Genomic DNA, 15,269 nt, shown 5'->3' on the forward strand with positions numbered 1-15,269 from the left:
CGCATAGTGACGAGTGGGACCCTTCTTTGCCAGGGACGACTGCCGACATTGCTGGTGACGGAACGGTGCTCCACGCGGCGGAAGCCTCCGCCTCCTGACCATAACAGCCGAGTTGACAAGAGCTGGAGGATTCATTTCCAAAAAGACTGGGTCACATTGATAACAGAGAGAATAAATGTTCGAAAACAGAGGAGTTTTAGCACTTCGAAAGCAATGGAGTGGAAGGAACACCGACAAGCGTTACTTTGCGAGGGCTTTCTACGATGGCCTTGTCCACCTACCGGTCATAGAAGAGGAGCACCGCAGGGCTTTAGCCCATCCTGCACAGCAGGACAGACCGCCGCGTAGTGTCAGCAAAACTATTCTTAACATGACGCTGGTGCCTAATCACAAGATACGATCTAGCCCGGGCCACAGGTATAGGATTGTAACGAGAAGTTGATCAAGGATTTGCAGCAGGGCGATAGTTTTGACCTCGATAATGGTTCAGCTATCGTTGCTGGCAGCATGGATCCTGGGCGTAAACATGGTTGATTGTCGTACTAAATTGGCTCCAGGTAGCTATGATGAGAGTCTAATTCCTGATTCAAACCATTTCTGACGCCTTTCATACTACGCCTCTCCTGTCTGTGCCAACCTTCGGCGTCTTTGTCCAGAAGTTCAAGATAGCCCCGTGGGAGAGGAACCTGCTCGACAACATATGATATCCGCGAACTTCCGCGAAGAACATCGCCCAGACGCAATCGGTGTCTGCTTCATCTTGACTGAGCTCGACCTCGTTGTTGATATACGGTTGACCATTGATGACTACGAAGAGGATGGTGATTATAGTCGGAGCAGGTCTGAGTTGCAGAAGCAAAATTCGACAATGAGGATGAGACAAATTTGGGTAGCCCTTGATGTGGATTGCGGTGATAGTTGAGTTCGCAGACTGTGTCAATGCTAATACTTAACAATTGTAAGCTAGCGAACCAGCTTAATAGTTGGCTCTGACGCGCAGTCACCAATATGTGCGTACGGCACGTGTAGATCTCTACACCTGGCAAGCCCGCTTTGTTGACTACCATACGCCCATCTCAGGCATAATGAGGCATTGAGAGGACAAAAACAATCACGGGGAGCTAGTCCGGTATATTCGTGTTAAAGTCTATAGCCTGCGTATTCATACATAATAAAATAGTTAACAAAAGTCGACAATCCAAGTCCATCAAGAGGCTATCCTGACGTTGCCCAAAAAGGAGAAACAGAGGACACGCTCATGACTTTTTGATCCCATCCTTCAGACCCAAATGTTAAGCAAATGAGTGTGCTCTTATCCTGCATATTGCGGTCGTGTTCTATGGAATGCAATGTACCTTGTGTTGCGGGAAATTTAGAGGCAAAAGAAAAAAAGAAACGGAAAAGTCGTATTAACAGGTGATGTACAAAATGTGTGCTTTTACCCTCCATCTAACCAAAACAGAAAATATGACTTTACACCTTCTCCGACTCGCTACCATTTCCATCGCTCTTCTTTCCCTTCTTGGCAAACAGCCGCGTCAGAGGAGCAAAGACCCGTGCGCAGACCTCGTAGGCCTTGACAAACGGCTTCGTGGCGATGGCGACTATCCGTCCAAATGTTTCATCTGGAAAGCAGCGGACTACCATGGCCCAAGGGATAGAAAGCATCGGTAGTATGATACAGACGGCCCATTGAACGCTATCGAGGGGCACGACGGAGAAAACCTTTCCGCCTACGAAGACGATGGCGACCTGACAGCCGGCCATGAACGTGTTGATGGTAATGAAGAATGGGTTCCGTTGTAACCCCTCAAATATATTGAAGCCGTTGTCGAGGCGACGGCAGTTAAACTCGTTGAAGATCTGCATCCACACAAAAGTGTTGAAAACCATAGTCGCGAGCTGATCAACTCGGTTAGGGTCAGACATGTCATATTCAAATATCTTGCCGCCAACAAAGTACAGGATCACCGTCAGCGCAATCTGGAAGATGAACTGGCCAATGATCATCTTCCACATGTTGATCGTGATGAGAGGTGCCGACTTGCCCTGAGGTGGACGGTTTAAAATCCGGTCGGTCGGTGGATCCGTGGCCAGGACAATGCCAGCGAAGGTATCCATGAAGAGGTTGACCCACAAGAGCTGCACGGCTGTGAGAACCGACTTCATTTCCGGGTGACTGACTGCAGAAACAAAGGCAAGAATGACGGCCGTAATGGAAACTGTGATTTGGAACTGCAGAAACTTCTGCACCGAATCGTTGACGGCACGACCCCATTTAAGGGCAACGATGATTGAGCTAAAGTTGTCATCCATGAGAATGATTTGGGACGCTTCTTTGGCGACTTCGGTGCCCGAAATGCCCATAGAAAACCCGACGTCTGCTGCCTTAAGTGCAGGCGCATCGTTGGTGCCATCTCCGGTGACGGCGACAGTCTCACCAAGAGCTTTGAGTTTGCGGACGAGGATGCGTTTGTCCTCGGGCGAGGAGCGAGCCAGGACCTGCAGGCGAGGGACGATAGCCGTCATTTCAGCATCGCCCAGGGTGCGGAAAACAGGACCCTCCATTATAACTCCTTCGTGAGATCCAGTGAAGATGCCGCATTCAGTAGCAATGGCTTGAGCAGTAACAGCGTTATCACCAGTAACCATGCGCACCATAACGCCAGCCATTTTGGCCTTTGCCACGGCCTCAGGCACTCCCGGGCGCACAGGATCTTGGATGCCGACCACACCAAGGAACACGAGGTCTCGAAGAATGTCAGAAAGCTTTACATGGCCTTCTTCATCCCCATGGACCTCTGGCGGAGGCCATGATTGGTAGTCGCGGTACACAAGGCCAATAGTACGGAGAGATTGGCGAGCATATGATTCGATTGTACCGCTAATGACCATATTGTCCGATGGAGTCAGATCATTGATGCTCAGGCTGGTAGCTGATCCGGCAGTGACAACTTCAACCTTTTGGTTGCAGTAGTTGAGCAGGATCTCAGAGGCACCCTTGACGAGCAGGGAGTAACCTTGACCATTACGGAGCTCAATGACTGCAGCCATGCACTTCTTGGATGAATCGAATGGCATGATCTGGACGATCGACTCGTTGGCGCGGACCTCTGCGACCGACGTCATGCCCAGGTGGTCACGAGCAAGCTGAAGGAGAGCCGTCTCCGTCTTGGAACCGATGAAGGCAAATTGACCATTCTCCTCGCCTTCAAACGCCGTCGAGTTGATGGCGACAGACTGAATTATGGCATCCTTGGCGGCTTGCGAAAGGGCCGACGACCACTGCGCAACGCTGGCAGAGGAGGCGGATGGGTTTTCGGAAGCCTTGTCGAACTTGGTCGAGCCGAAGGTACCAGCCACAACGGTCATCTTGTTGGTAGTCAACGTACCAGTCTTGTCTGAGCAAATAGTGGTGGCATTTCCCATGGTCTCACAGGAGCGGAGGACTCGGACGAGGTTGTTTTCTTTCAAAAGACGCTTGGTGGCGAATGCAAGTGCAAGGGTAACAGCCAGTGGTAGACCTTCAGGCACGGCAACAACGATAACAGTTATGGCGACGATCTGCGGTTTTGGGTTAGCTTATCACTCTGGATGACAGTTAAATGCCTGGGAGGACCTACAAAGATATCAAGGAAGAAGGAAGCCTTCTCTGCGGGCGAACGCGGGTCGTTGGAAAGGTTTCCCAGGAAGCGGAACAAGAGAACGAAAAATAGAAAGGACGCAGAGCTAACAGCCCACTTGGAGATGTTGATAGCAAGACCCCCAAGCTTGACCTGGAGGGGCGTAGGCTCGACCTCGGTCCGAATGCTCATCATGATCTTGCCAAAGCTCGAGTGTACGCCAACTGACGTACAGACATAACTACCAACGCCCTCAAGCACACGGGCTCCAGAAATTATGAAGGGGTCGAGGTCTTTGAGTTTGGTGCCCGACTCGAGCATGCGCATAACCTGCTCTCTGCCAGTCTTCTTGAGCGCTTCCGACTCGCCCGTGGCAGTGGATTCGTCGCACTTGACGTCATGGCCGGATATGAAGATACCATCAACGGGTATCACGTCCCCAGGCTCCAGCTGGATAACGTCACCAACGAGAAGCTCCTCGACGTTAATAACTTGAGCGCGGCCAGAGCGAATGACCTTGATCTCACGGTCGTCTTTTTTCTTGTTCAGTCGGACTAATGCGCGTTCCTTCTGCCAATCCATAAGACCGCCGACCACGACGACAATGACAACCGCAACTACAATGGCCACCCCTTCGACCCAGTCCACAGGCAGTGGTGACCCTGGGGGGTGCTCACCGCCGAAGGTCTCATACAGGCCTAGGGCTAATGAGATAGCGGCAGCGATGCTGAGAACGATGAGAACCTTCTCCTTGTATGCGTTCCACAGCAGCTTGTATAATGGAGTGGCCTTCTTTGATGGTAGCACATTCTTGCCGAATACCCTTGCTCGGTCAAAAAAACGGCCCGAGACGGTTGCGGCAGCAATGTTGACCTGTTTCTCGGAGGTCTTGATATAGGGGTTGACTGCATGCTCGAATGATATTCTGTAGGGTGCCGAAATCTCATCAACGCTCAACCCTGTCGTTACGTCGGTCTGTAATCCCCTCTCAATACCCTTCAGACCGCCAAGAGCCCGAAATGCATCTAGTGACTTAGGGTTGAGGAGCTTGCCGAGTTGCCCTGGACTGAATGCAAAGGGATTGTTGTCAACCTTGAAGTCGGCCTCAGTGCCGGGGTCGGGTCTCAACGCCGCGTCGACGTCGACGGGCGGGGCGCCTATCGCAGTCGCCAGGCTGGAGGAACGACTCCTTGTCGCCGGAGTCGCAAATGGGTTGAGTTGAGAAGACGCGGCGGTGGGAGGGCGGATGGTTGTGGCGCTGCTCGGAGTGCGGCCGTGGCTGGCTACCATCACCCGCTCGAAGGAGGGATCTGCCGGAAATTGATGCGTCTGCGGGTCCACCGGGGAATCCTCGTCTATCGGCTGGACCCTGTTGTTAAATGTGCTGGGAACCATATTGATCTCTCAATAGGTCTACTCAACCCTTGACAGACTGGAGGGTTCGTTGGTTATAATGGAAGAAGGAATGAAGGACGACGGCAGAAAATAAAGCCTAGCAACCAGCAGGCAAAAAGGAGAGCTCATTCAATAGAACTATCAATAGAATTAAAAGCCGGCACCAGGCGGCAGACCAAGCAAGTGGTATGATGAAAAAGAGTGTGTTTGGAAAACAACAAAGATGACCCCGCGGTTGCGACTCTGTCGGCAACCTTTTGTGAGTTGGCGGTGGGGAAGAAGAAGGAGTAGAAGCTCAGTTGAGGATGGTGACCAGGGCACATGGCTTCTGTTATACATTTGGACGGCGACAGAGTAAACTTTGCGGCACTGGGTGGCAAGGTCGATTCTCGCGATATCGTCGCGTCAACCTGCCACGGGGCGATCCGGAGGCGGCAAATATCCCATGTTTCGTCGTCGCAGGGCGTAGAATGCAACACGCCATGGGAGGGAGCTGGTCTTCTTCAGCTTGAGCTCGATCTTGGCTCGGCTGGAATAGACAAGCCCAACTTGGGGAAGGGGCGACATGAACCTCAACAAGCCCTCAAACAAGGCAGAAAAGAAAATGGACAAGCTTCACTTGGCATCAGAGAAGATGGTACGAAAAACCACAAGTACGAAAGCGCTGTAAGCCAAATCAACCTAGCAATGACATGCCATCATTGGGCACGCTGCACGCAGCAGACTGTTGAACTTGACACTGCGATTGATGAACCATCTTGGCTGGGAGGCTGTGCAAAAATCGAAACACGGATCACCCTGTGGATCATACTTGCCTGCGCCGATGTGAATTGATGGCCCAGAAAACTATTTGCCAAGTCACGCTTTCCTTCAGTTGGCGTGCGCCAAGTCCCGTGACTTGGCTCAAGGAATGCTAAGGGAATAATAAGTTCGCAAGAGCGCGGGCAATCTGCTCGGCTCCACTTGCACTTGTCAGTTGACCAGCACTAGCGCCAAGGTTCCGGATTGTTTCTTTTCCAGGTCAAAATGGCACTTTATTTTGTGAAATTTCATCGCCCACGTTTCGAACTCTGTCCGAAAAGGTCAAAGGAGGCAGCCTATCCTGCCGCGTTTTACTACCCTCATTATTAACCGGTGCTACCCCAATATAAGCTTACAAGGGCTTGTCTAGGTAGGTCGCTCTGCAAGTTGCCGAGATTGACCGCAACAGTCTCGGGCATTTTGCTCTCCGACGAAGTGGGGGCACACCGAGCAGCCTCACGACAATTGAACGCAAACTGGAATCCACTTAACCGATCCCCGCCCCCTTCACCTTGGCAGTGTCTCGAAAATCTCCTATTATTACCTGCAATCATTCTCCAGGTATTGTCAGGTTAACCATTGCATCCCACAGAGCGCCCATGCCTTCACAACTTCCGAGACGGGTTTGTACGAAGTAAACGACCATTCCGGTAGTTAGACGCACCTTGACGAGTGCGGAGTACAAATTGGCGGGGTATAGTTCCAAATTGCCCCTACAGGCGTGGAGGAAAGCTGTCAAGGGGGTCACTCTATCGCTTGGTCTCGAGGGCAAACGAAACAAATCTTGGCACTCTCACCACTATAATAGTCTCAGTGCTAGTCTCAGTGCTCAGACTAGACCCCCCTGCGTTGCAGGGTGGACCGGGCGCTCCATGTACCTTTTAGCCACATGGCTTTTCGACTAATTAAATCGGCCGAAAAAATCGCGCCCGTTCTAGTCTAAGGACATCTAGATTGTCGATTATTGTTGCACTATGGCTTAATTAGATGTGCCTTAATTTTTCGCTGTATTTCTGATTGTTCTTGTGTGTCCCGCGTTCCACCAAATTTTCGGCTAAAACACGACAGTACAGAGTTTTCTTGCATCACGCACGGGCCTCTTTTTAGTCTGAATACATGCATCAGATCCACTACGCAACACACCCCCTCAAAAGCGGTAATATTCTGACTAACGCGCTTTAAAGCCCAAATAATAGGATCGTGATTATAAATTTTGGTGTTGTGCAATTGTACGTTCACCGTCCTTTATTTCCAATAGTTTTTTTATATTAATAATCCCCAATTGTATAAGGAAGTTATACCAGAGATTCGGTCCCAAGGTTTTTGTCAGTCCATTTGTCAACTGATTTTTGGTAATAATATGGATAACGGATAATTAATCCCGTTATACCTGTTTACGGAGCTAATGGTTATAAATATTAATATATTTTAACCGACTTTTAAAGCTTTTTATTGGTTTAATTACTAATCTAACGGTAATAAGGTTGTTACAAAACGCCTATATCCGTTTAATTTTAACGTTTAAGGCTGTTATTAGGCCGTTAAGGCGATCCAAATTATTTAACATTCGGTTAAAAAATAAACTTTTTTTCACCCTTTTAAAAAAAAAGGTAAATTTGGCCTTTGTTGTGAAAAGCGTAACGTGTTTTTATTTAACGGTTTTTCAGGTAACTATGCCACTATAAAATCGAATAACAAAATTTTGGCTGTTTTTGCGGTTATTGACGTTATTTGCGTAAAAGGCGTCGGTATACAAATCGAATTTATTATTACCCCCGAGTTTAAATCCGAGGAAACGCGTTCGGAATAAATAATAAAATATTCGGTTCGCACCTCGTTAATGATTTTTAAGGGGTTTTTTAAATGGCGGTTAAATTGTAACACCGAAAAGGCGATATTCGGCCGTATTATTATGGGGATATATATAAATAACCCGATTTTGCATTGGAACGTTAATATTTTTATCGGGTTGGTTTATATTTATTAACAATGGTGGTGCTAACAAGGGATATAAGGGTAAACCCTAGGTGCGGCGTGGTAAATAACCAGTGTTAAAAGCGTTAAATAGTAGGTGGGAATATATTATAATTTTGATTAATAGATAATTATATTAATTGGGGAAATTTTGTTTTATTTTCTTATATATTTTCCGACATCGAAATGGGGGTCCGCACGCCCGAAAAGGTTCCGGTGCCGCGAATGATTTTCCGAAAAATTATTTTATATGGGGTTTTGGAAAAACACCCTCATTTATTAACAAACCATTTTTGGGTTCGCACGTAAAATTTAATTTGGTGAAATTTTTAACCCGATATAAAGTAATTAATTCGCAGGTGCAGGGTGGGTATTAAATCCAATATAGGGTAAATAACCCCATTCGTTAACCTTTAAATTGCATTCCTGCATTTAACAAATTAACGGAATTCCACCACCCCACTTCGACACTATATATATTAGGTTATATACAAATAAAAGTGGGCTTATTATATGTAAAATAATGCATATAATTAACAGCAACCCCTTATATTAAAAAATTATCCACGGAAAACCCTAATTTATATAGCCAACGCCTGCAAAAAATCGTTTAATTTACCTGTTAATTATATGTATTATTTTACATGTAATAAGCCCACTTTTATTTATATATAGCCCATTTTATATAATGCCGAAATGGGGTGGTGGAATGGTGGAATTCCGTTAATTTGTTAATACAGGAATACAATTTAAAGGTTAGCGAGTGGGGTTACCTACCCTATATTAGGTTTAATACCCACCTTATACCTGCGAATTAGCTATTTAAAAGTTAGCGAATGGGGTTACCTACCCTGTACCGGGTTTAATACCCACCCTGCACCTATAAATTAGCTACCCTGTACCGGGTTAAGAATTTCACCAAATTAAATTTTACGTGTAAACCCAAAAATGGTTTGTTAATAAATAAGGGTGTTTTTTCAAAACCCCATACAAAATAATTTTTCGGAAAATTATTCGCGGCACCGGAACCTTTTCTGGCGTACGGACCCCCATTTCGATGTCGGAGAGTATATAAAGAGACAAAGCAAAATTTCCCCAACCAATTCAATTATTTTTCAGTACCAAAATTATAATGCATTCCCACCTACCATTTAGCGTTTTTAGCATTGGTTATTTACCACGCCGCACCTAGGGTTTACCTTTATATCCCCTGTTAGCACCACCATTATTAACAGTTGCCGATTAATTACCGTTTAAAGATTCCGTTGGGCGGTGTTATTGTTTAAATTTATCCATTTGTTATTTAAACGCGGCGTTATTTTGCATTTTTTATTTAAAAAAAACGAGCGCCGTTTGGTTTACGTGTATAAAATTTGGCCGTAAATTTGGAAATAATATCCAGCAAATAAATGCAGGGTATATTAAATATTCGTAAACCCAATATATTTATTTAGGGCGATTGGCGGAAAGCGTAATTTGGGCTTGTAAATTGCTCCGATTTTATTTATTTAAAGGAATTCGTTTAAACAATTTTGGGGCTTTAATTAGTGCGGCCGTGTTTTCCGAATATTTTTCCTCGCCAAAATTGGTGGCGGCGAACGTACGACCTTGTATACCAATTTTGCCGCCCGCGTTATTTTTTATATTTAAAAACGCGGCCCGAATACTAATAAAAAATAATTTTTTAATCGTTTTATTATTGGTTATATTTTTGGTATATATTTCGCGGTATTTAATTATAAAAAATTTTATAATACGTCCAAAAACTCGGAGAAAATTATCCGCCCATAAACTGCTGTAAATCGCTTCGATAACTCCCATTTTTCATATTTAATCGAATATTTCGTCCCATTTTGTAATTCAATTATTTACCTAATTACGGGTAATAAAAGGATTGTAAAATAACTTTTTATAACGGTATTTGGCGATATACGTAATATTTTTTTCGTATTATTTACCGTATTTTTTAAATATATTATATTGGTATTTTACAAATTTTAAGGGCTCGTTTTTTTCGATTGTATCGTGTCAATTTAATATATTATTAAATACCGTATTTTTAATATATTCGATAAAAATTAAACAGCGTTTTTCGTGTTTTTTATACCGTTTAAATTTTCGTCGATATTTTTCGTTATTACGTAAAATTAATTTGTCCTTTATATTATTTACGTTAAACCGTTGGGCCGAAAATAGGGAGTTTTCGTGGGTAAACCCGAAAACAATTATCGCAGCCTTTTAAATTTAATTATCGGTTATAACGTTTTCAAATTTTGGAATAAGTGGTAAGTCGTCCGTAATTATATTGTATAATTTAAGGGTTTTGGTTTTGGTTTTAAAGGCCGCGATCCACGGCTGGTAATCGGCCGGAACGGCCAACCGCCGTTAAATCGTGATTACGTGCCTTAAAATTATCGTTTTTGTGAATAGTTTTGTTCGGTTTGAAACTTTTAATTTGTTGCATTATGGCTTAATTAAATGTGCCTTAATTTTTCGCTGTATTTTTAATTGTTTTTGTGTGTCCCGCGTTCCACCAAGTTTTCGGTTAAAACACGATAATACAAAGTTTTCTTGCATTACGCACGGGCCTCTTTTTAATTTGAATACATGCATTAAATCCACCACGCAACAATTATCGCCGCAAATGGAGGTAATTACACAGTATGTGCACTGTAAATGTATTGTGCACGTATTATATGCGTAACGGCGATATAATTAAGATACTATATATATATTTATTATTAAATATTATATTGAAAAGAAATGATAAAAATATAATAAAAATGTTATTATAAAACCCTTAATTAGGGCTTTTTAATCGTTAAAACCTTATATTTATATACGTTGTATAAAAACAAAATAAAAATAAATAATAATATTATTATTTTTAATGTCCCATTTAAAAATTTATACATAAATAATATTATATAGAATTGTTTTATTTTTATAAAATAATAAACATAATTTTATTAATATTTACGTACAAAATTCTTTTCCAAATTATTATTTGTTAATCTTTTATTTATATAAATATCTAATAATTAATATATTTATCAATGAAAGGTTTTATAAAAAAAAGCTTATATATATTAAATCTTGATATTAAAAATACATAATAATAAAATAACGTTAATTATCTTACTTAATTTGAAATAAATATAAAATAAAACTGAAAAATATATAAATTATAATAAATTTATATATAAAATACGCAATTCTTATAATATTAAACAAAATGTCTTACGTGAACGTTTAAATATACCGGTTATTTAATTGTTAAAATTTTGGTTTTAATACCATTAAAACTGGTAAAAATATAAACCCGTTTTAATTGCAAATTTTATTAAAAGTATTTATTATATTACCTATTTACATATTTAACATTTTATATTATATAATATATTGACCAAGATTTATATACATAATATATACATATATATTACCCTCCATCAATAAAATCTTCTCAGTTTTATCCAAAAACAAAAATATAATTAAAAAAATCGAAAAATTCCAAAGTTTATTAAAACACCGACCTCCATTTGAGAATTAAAACCAACCATATATTAATTTCACAAATAGAATAATTAAAAATATAAAATAAATTATGATTAATTATTTTGTTAATTATTATATTTAACATATAAACCGTTTCTTTTTGCGATTTTTATTTAATTACTTATAACGGAGTATCGGTCGCCGAATTGGCGAAATTATCTCCATTTGCGACGAAAATCGACAAATTATCCTCAAACCTAAACCAGAGTAATTTTTGGTTGAACCCACAGGTAGAAGCAAAGTTACGAATTAAGCCACGCGGCTTAATTAATGGAATTCCAATTTAGGCATCAGCCCTAAGATTACACGGTTAAAGTATACGTGATTACTTTAATCAAAGAATGGTATAAAATGAAAGAAATATTTTAAAAAAAAATTTCAAACTGTTAAATAAAATATGTATATATTATACCTACGTTATTTTATAATAACGCTTTGTTAATCGATTAATATAACGAAAGGTTTACTAGCATTTTTATTTTTTAATTTATTTTTGTTTCTTCTACGACGTTATATTTTCATACATCTCCACTTTAACATCTTAAATAACGTAGTAAATTCGCTTAATATATAAACAAAATGCAAATTAAAAACCTAAGCTGTAAAAACTGCCCAAACTAATTATCACCCTTACCTTAAGTCGGTGCAATTTGCCGGTATTTTACAGTATAATATTTAACAGCCACCTCGCAAAACACATTGGGCAAATACTGCATAACTGTCCGCGTTCTTAATGCTTTCGGCGCTAGTAAGTCTAAAAAAGGGTATATCCAGGCATGTTAGTATATAAGTTTAAAAGTCGGTTAAAAAAGGCTTACTGCTTAATTCCGCTCAAATGAAAACCGTAATCCCAGGCGCCTAGAATTTCAAAGTTTCAATTATTAACCCAAGTCACAAGGCTCTTATTTTCAAAGGGTTATGTACCTGCAACAATATGCGCCATTTCGTGCAGTAAAATGCCTTCACGAGAGGCGGCCATAGGTCCCCAGGTAGTGGCCGGTAAAGAAAAAAACAGTGGACAAATTACAATGTTGTTCATGGGTAACATTCCATAAGCTGTCCAAGGGTTGCCGTTATCTCCACGTTCGCAAGAGTCTTTTATGTCGTGACAGGTTAAAGAGATGTGATTAGGGTCTCTAGAGCCGACCGTATTGCAACGATCCCAAAGTTCCCGATAATTTTCTTGTACCAGTTTAACTTTATCCGGTTCACTGGTTTGAAAGACTTGTTGGAATAATTCATTGTCAATTGCGACCTCATGAAACGCATGTTGAGCAAGTTTAGCGCAGCTGCGGAAAATGTTATGCAATCCAATTTGTAAATTAAACCAAATCCAACATTTACGTATATAAGAAAAGTAATATAGCCGTGAACTTACTTTTGTAAAGCTTCGAGGATCATTTCGTACTGCCAATACGCGCAACCGTGTGATGGATCAAAAACCGTACGCTTGTTTAAAAAACGCTGCGTCGTGCCTATCTATATATTTGAAACTTAATATTAATCCTTTTCCTTTAAGCGGGAGTACTTACCTGCTTTACATTGACTAATTTGGGGACAGAAACATCTGCAAGAACGTTTAAACCGTCCCGACTGTCAAATTTTGGAAGTTGAGAATAAGCGTGAATTATATTCGAAAACCCGCCCAAGGCTGCGAAAGATGAAAATTTGCTAAATGCGTTTAAATTCATTTTGCTTTTCGTAGGGCCTTAAAACAGTATTTATAATGATTCAAATATTACAAAAAGGATGGTTTTGAAAAGGTTAGTTTTAATATTAGCGGGCAATTACACCCTTATATATCATAAATTATATTTACTTTTAACACGTCGTTAAATATATTATTTATTATATTAACGCTTATTTATAAATTAATTAATGCGCTTTTACACTTAATTATATGATTATAATGCGCATTAATTTTATTTAAAAGTTATATTTTATATTATAAAGCGAAGTGTTATGTTACGGCCAGACAGTTGGGCCAGCAGCAGTGAGGCCAGGCGGGGTCACACCCCTCCTGACGACCCACTAAAGGAAAGAAACACCAATCGACAGGGAAAAGATTACATAAAAAGTTACGTAACATCACGTGGCGCCAAGGGAAGGTGATTGTTCGGATTATTCATTGATTAAAAAAATTACAACGGAATAATCGTTGGAATTACGAAATAATCACCATAATTACGTTTGGAATATAGGCTATATAAGGCACGTTTATTACCATATAAATAAACTCGATTTTAGGATTATTTAGCAGCAATCAAACTTTAGTTAATTTTAATATTTATTTGAGACCGATTATAATTTCACCCCCAGTTATTAAAAATACCCAGTTACCCTGTTAAACGTTTAATTGCTTTAACCCATTGTATTTTACCATAAGAACAGGCTACCCCGATACCTTGATCGTAACATGTTATTACTGGTGCTAATATATTTTAAATAATAAAGTTTTCATAATTAACGCTTAGTATTTATATTTATCCTGGTTTATTAATAAACCTATTATTTAAGTTTATATATTTATAGATGTATATATATAAATTAAAATTATTAATGCGTTGGACCCAATTAACACCTAGTAATTAATTAAAATTCTTATTATATTATTTTATATAAACTCTTCTTTTATTATTATTAGCACCGGCTACTTTTAAATTAATTAATAAATACGGCACGTAAATATTAACATTCGACCTAATCGCCGTTTTATAATTTTTAAACCACCATTTAATAATTATTCAAAACATATGTTAATGTTAAATAAAAAAGGAAAAAATAACGGATTTTACAATTTATAATTGTATTATTTTTAAAAATAACCGCCAAAAAACGGACGGTAAAAAACGGGCGGGGGTAAAAGTCTCTTGTTAAAAATGCCCGAAAACATATTTATAGCACCGTTTTAAAAAGGAATTTGTTTTAAAATAAACCGCGAAATCGCTGGAAATTTATTTACCTAAAAATAAAACGTAAACACCTTAAATAAAATTTTGGCCAAATTACGCCGGCAAGCGAATAGAAAGAAAAAACGGCGGCGTAAAAGAGTATTATATATATAATTATTTAGTTTAAACAATTAATAAAATGTAAAATAAGGAAAATACGTATATTAAGTTTTATTTTTAATAATTTAATAAACGAACGCAATAGTATTTCGTTTACTTTTATAAAGCGTAAAAAGGGCGGGTTTTTACTTTTAGAAACAACGGACGCGGTAATTCTTTTACTTTTACGAACGATAGAAATTTTCTTTTATTTTTACGGGTGCCGGCGGTGAAAATAAAAAATATAATATTAAAAAAGTAAAACCAGAACTATAAGGGTAACGGCGACGGTAACGGTGGACGTAAAAGCCCGAGATTTATCATTAAATAAAAAGAATTACAAACCACAAAACGGCTCATTTTAAAACGGGCCAAAAAAATATTAATAATTATTATTATTCAAAGTTTCTATTAAATCTTTTTATAAAAATTAACTATTTATTGTATATTAACCGTTTATAAAAATAAAGCAAATAACTATTTATTAATAAACCTTTTATTAAACTAATTAATCACGACGTTATAATAGGATAACGTAAGTAAATTACCCATATTTTATTTAATAATTTAAAAAGAGTTTAAATATTCTTTCTATTTTATACGACGACTTAAATAGATAAATTACTTGTAATTAATCCGTGCGACCAAACCCGTAATTTATTATACAATTAATAGATTAAGTATATAAACTTTTATTTTAACACCGAAAATTTTCTTTTACGCGTTAAATAATTTAAAATTTATTTCTTATAATTATTAATATTAATAATAGTTGTGCCAATAGGGGTTTAAGGGTAAACCCTAAATGCGGTTTAGTTAATAACCAATGTTAAAAACCCTGTAATAATAATGGGAAAAACCTTGTAAAATA

At 39.6% G+C, this 15,269-nt stretch overlaps 1 protein-coding gene across 1 annotated transcript; it reads right to left on the minus strand.

The window, feature by feature from the left end:
• Window positions 1–1,126: 1,126 nt before the first annotated feature.
• Window positions 1,127–5,809, minus strand: PgNI_10845 (uncharacterized protein). Its single transcript, XM_031130819.1, has 2 exons — window positions 3,624–5,809; window positions 1,127–3,564 (listed from the first exon to the last, which is right to left on the minus strand). Exons 1-2 carry the CDS (start codon window positions 5,016–5,018, stop codon window positions 1,474–1,476), a joined length of 3,486 nt encoding a protein of 1,161 aa, XP_030980411.1. The 5' UTR covers window positions 5,019–5,809; the 3' UTR covers window positions 1,127–1,473.
• Window positions 5,810–15,269: the final 9,460 nt, after the last annotated feature.

Source organism: Pyricularia grisea, chromosome VII (genome assembly GCF_004355905.1).
Source record: "Pyricularia grisea strain NI907 chromosome VII, whole genome shotgun sequence".
NCBI lineage: Eukaryota > Fungi > Ascomycota > Sordariomycetes > Magnaporthales > Pyriculariaceae > Pyricularia > Pyricularia grisea.

Coding starts and splice junctions, on each gene's coding strand:
- PgNI_10845 (XM_031130819.1), bottom strand. CDS start 5,018: ATGGTTCCCAGCACATTTAACAACAGGGTCCAGCCGATAGACGAGGAT. Junction 3,565..3,623: donor CCTTCTTCCTTGATATCTTT/GTAGGTCCTCCC, acceptor CCAAAACCGCAG/ATCGTCGCCATAACTGTTAT.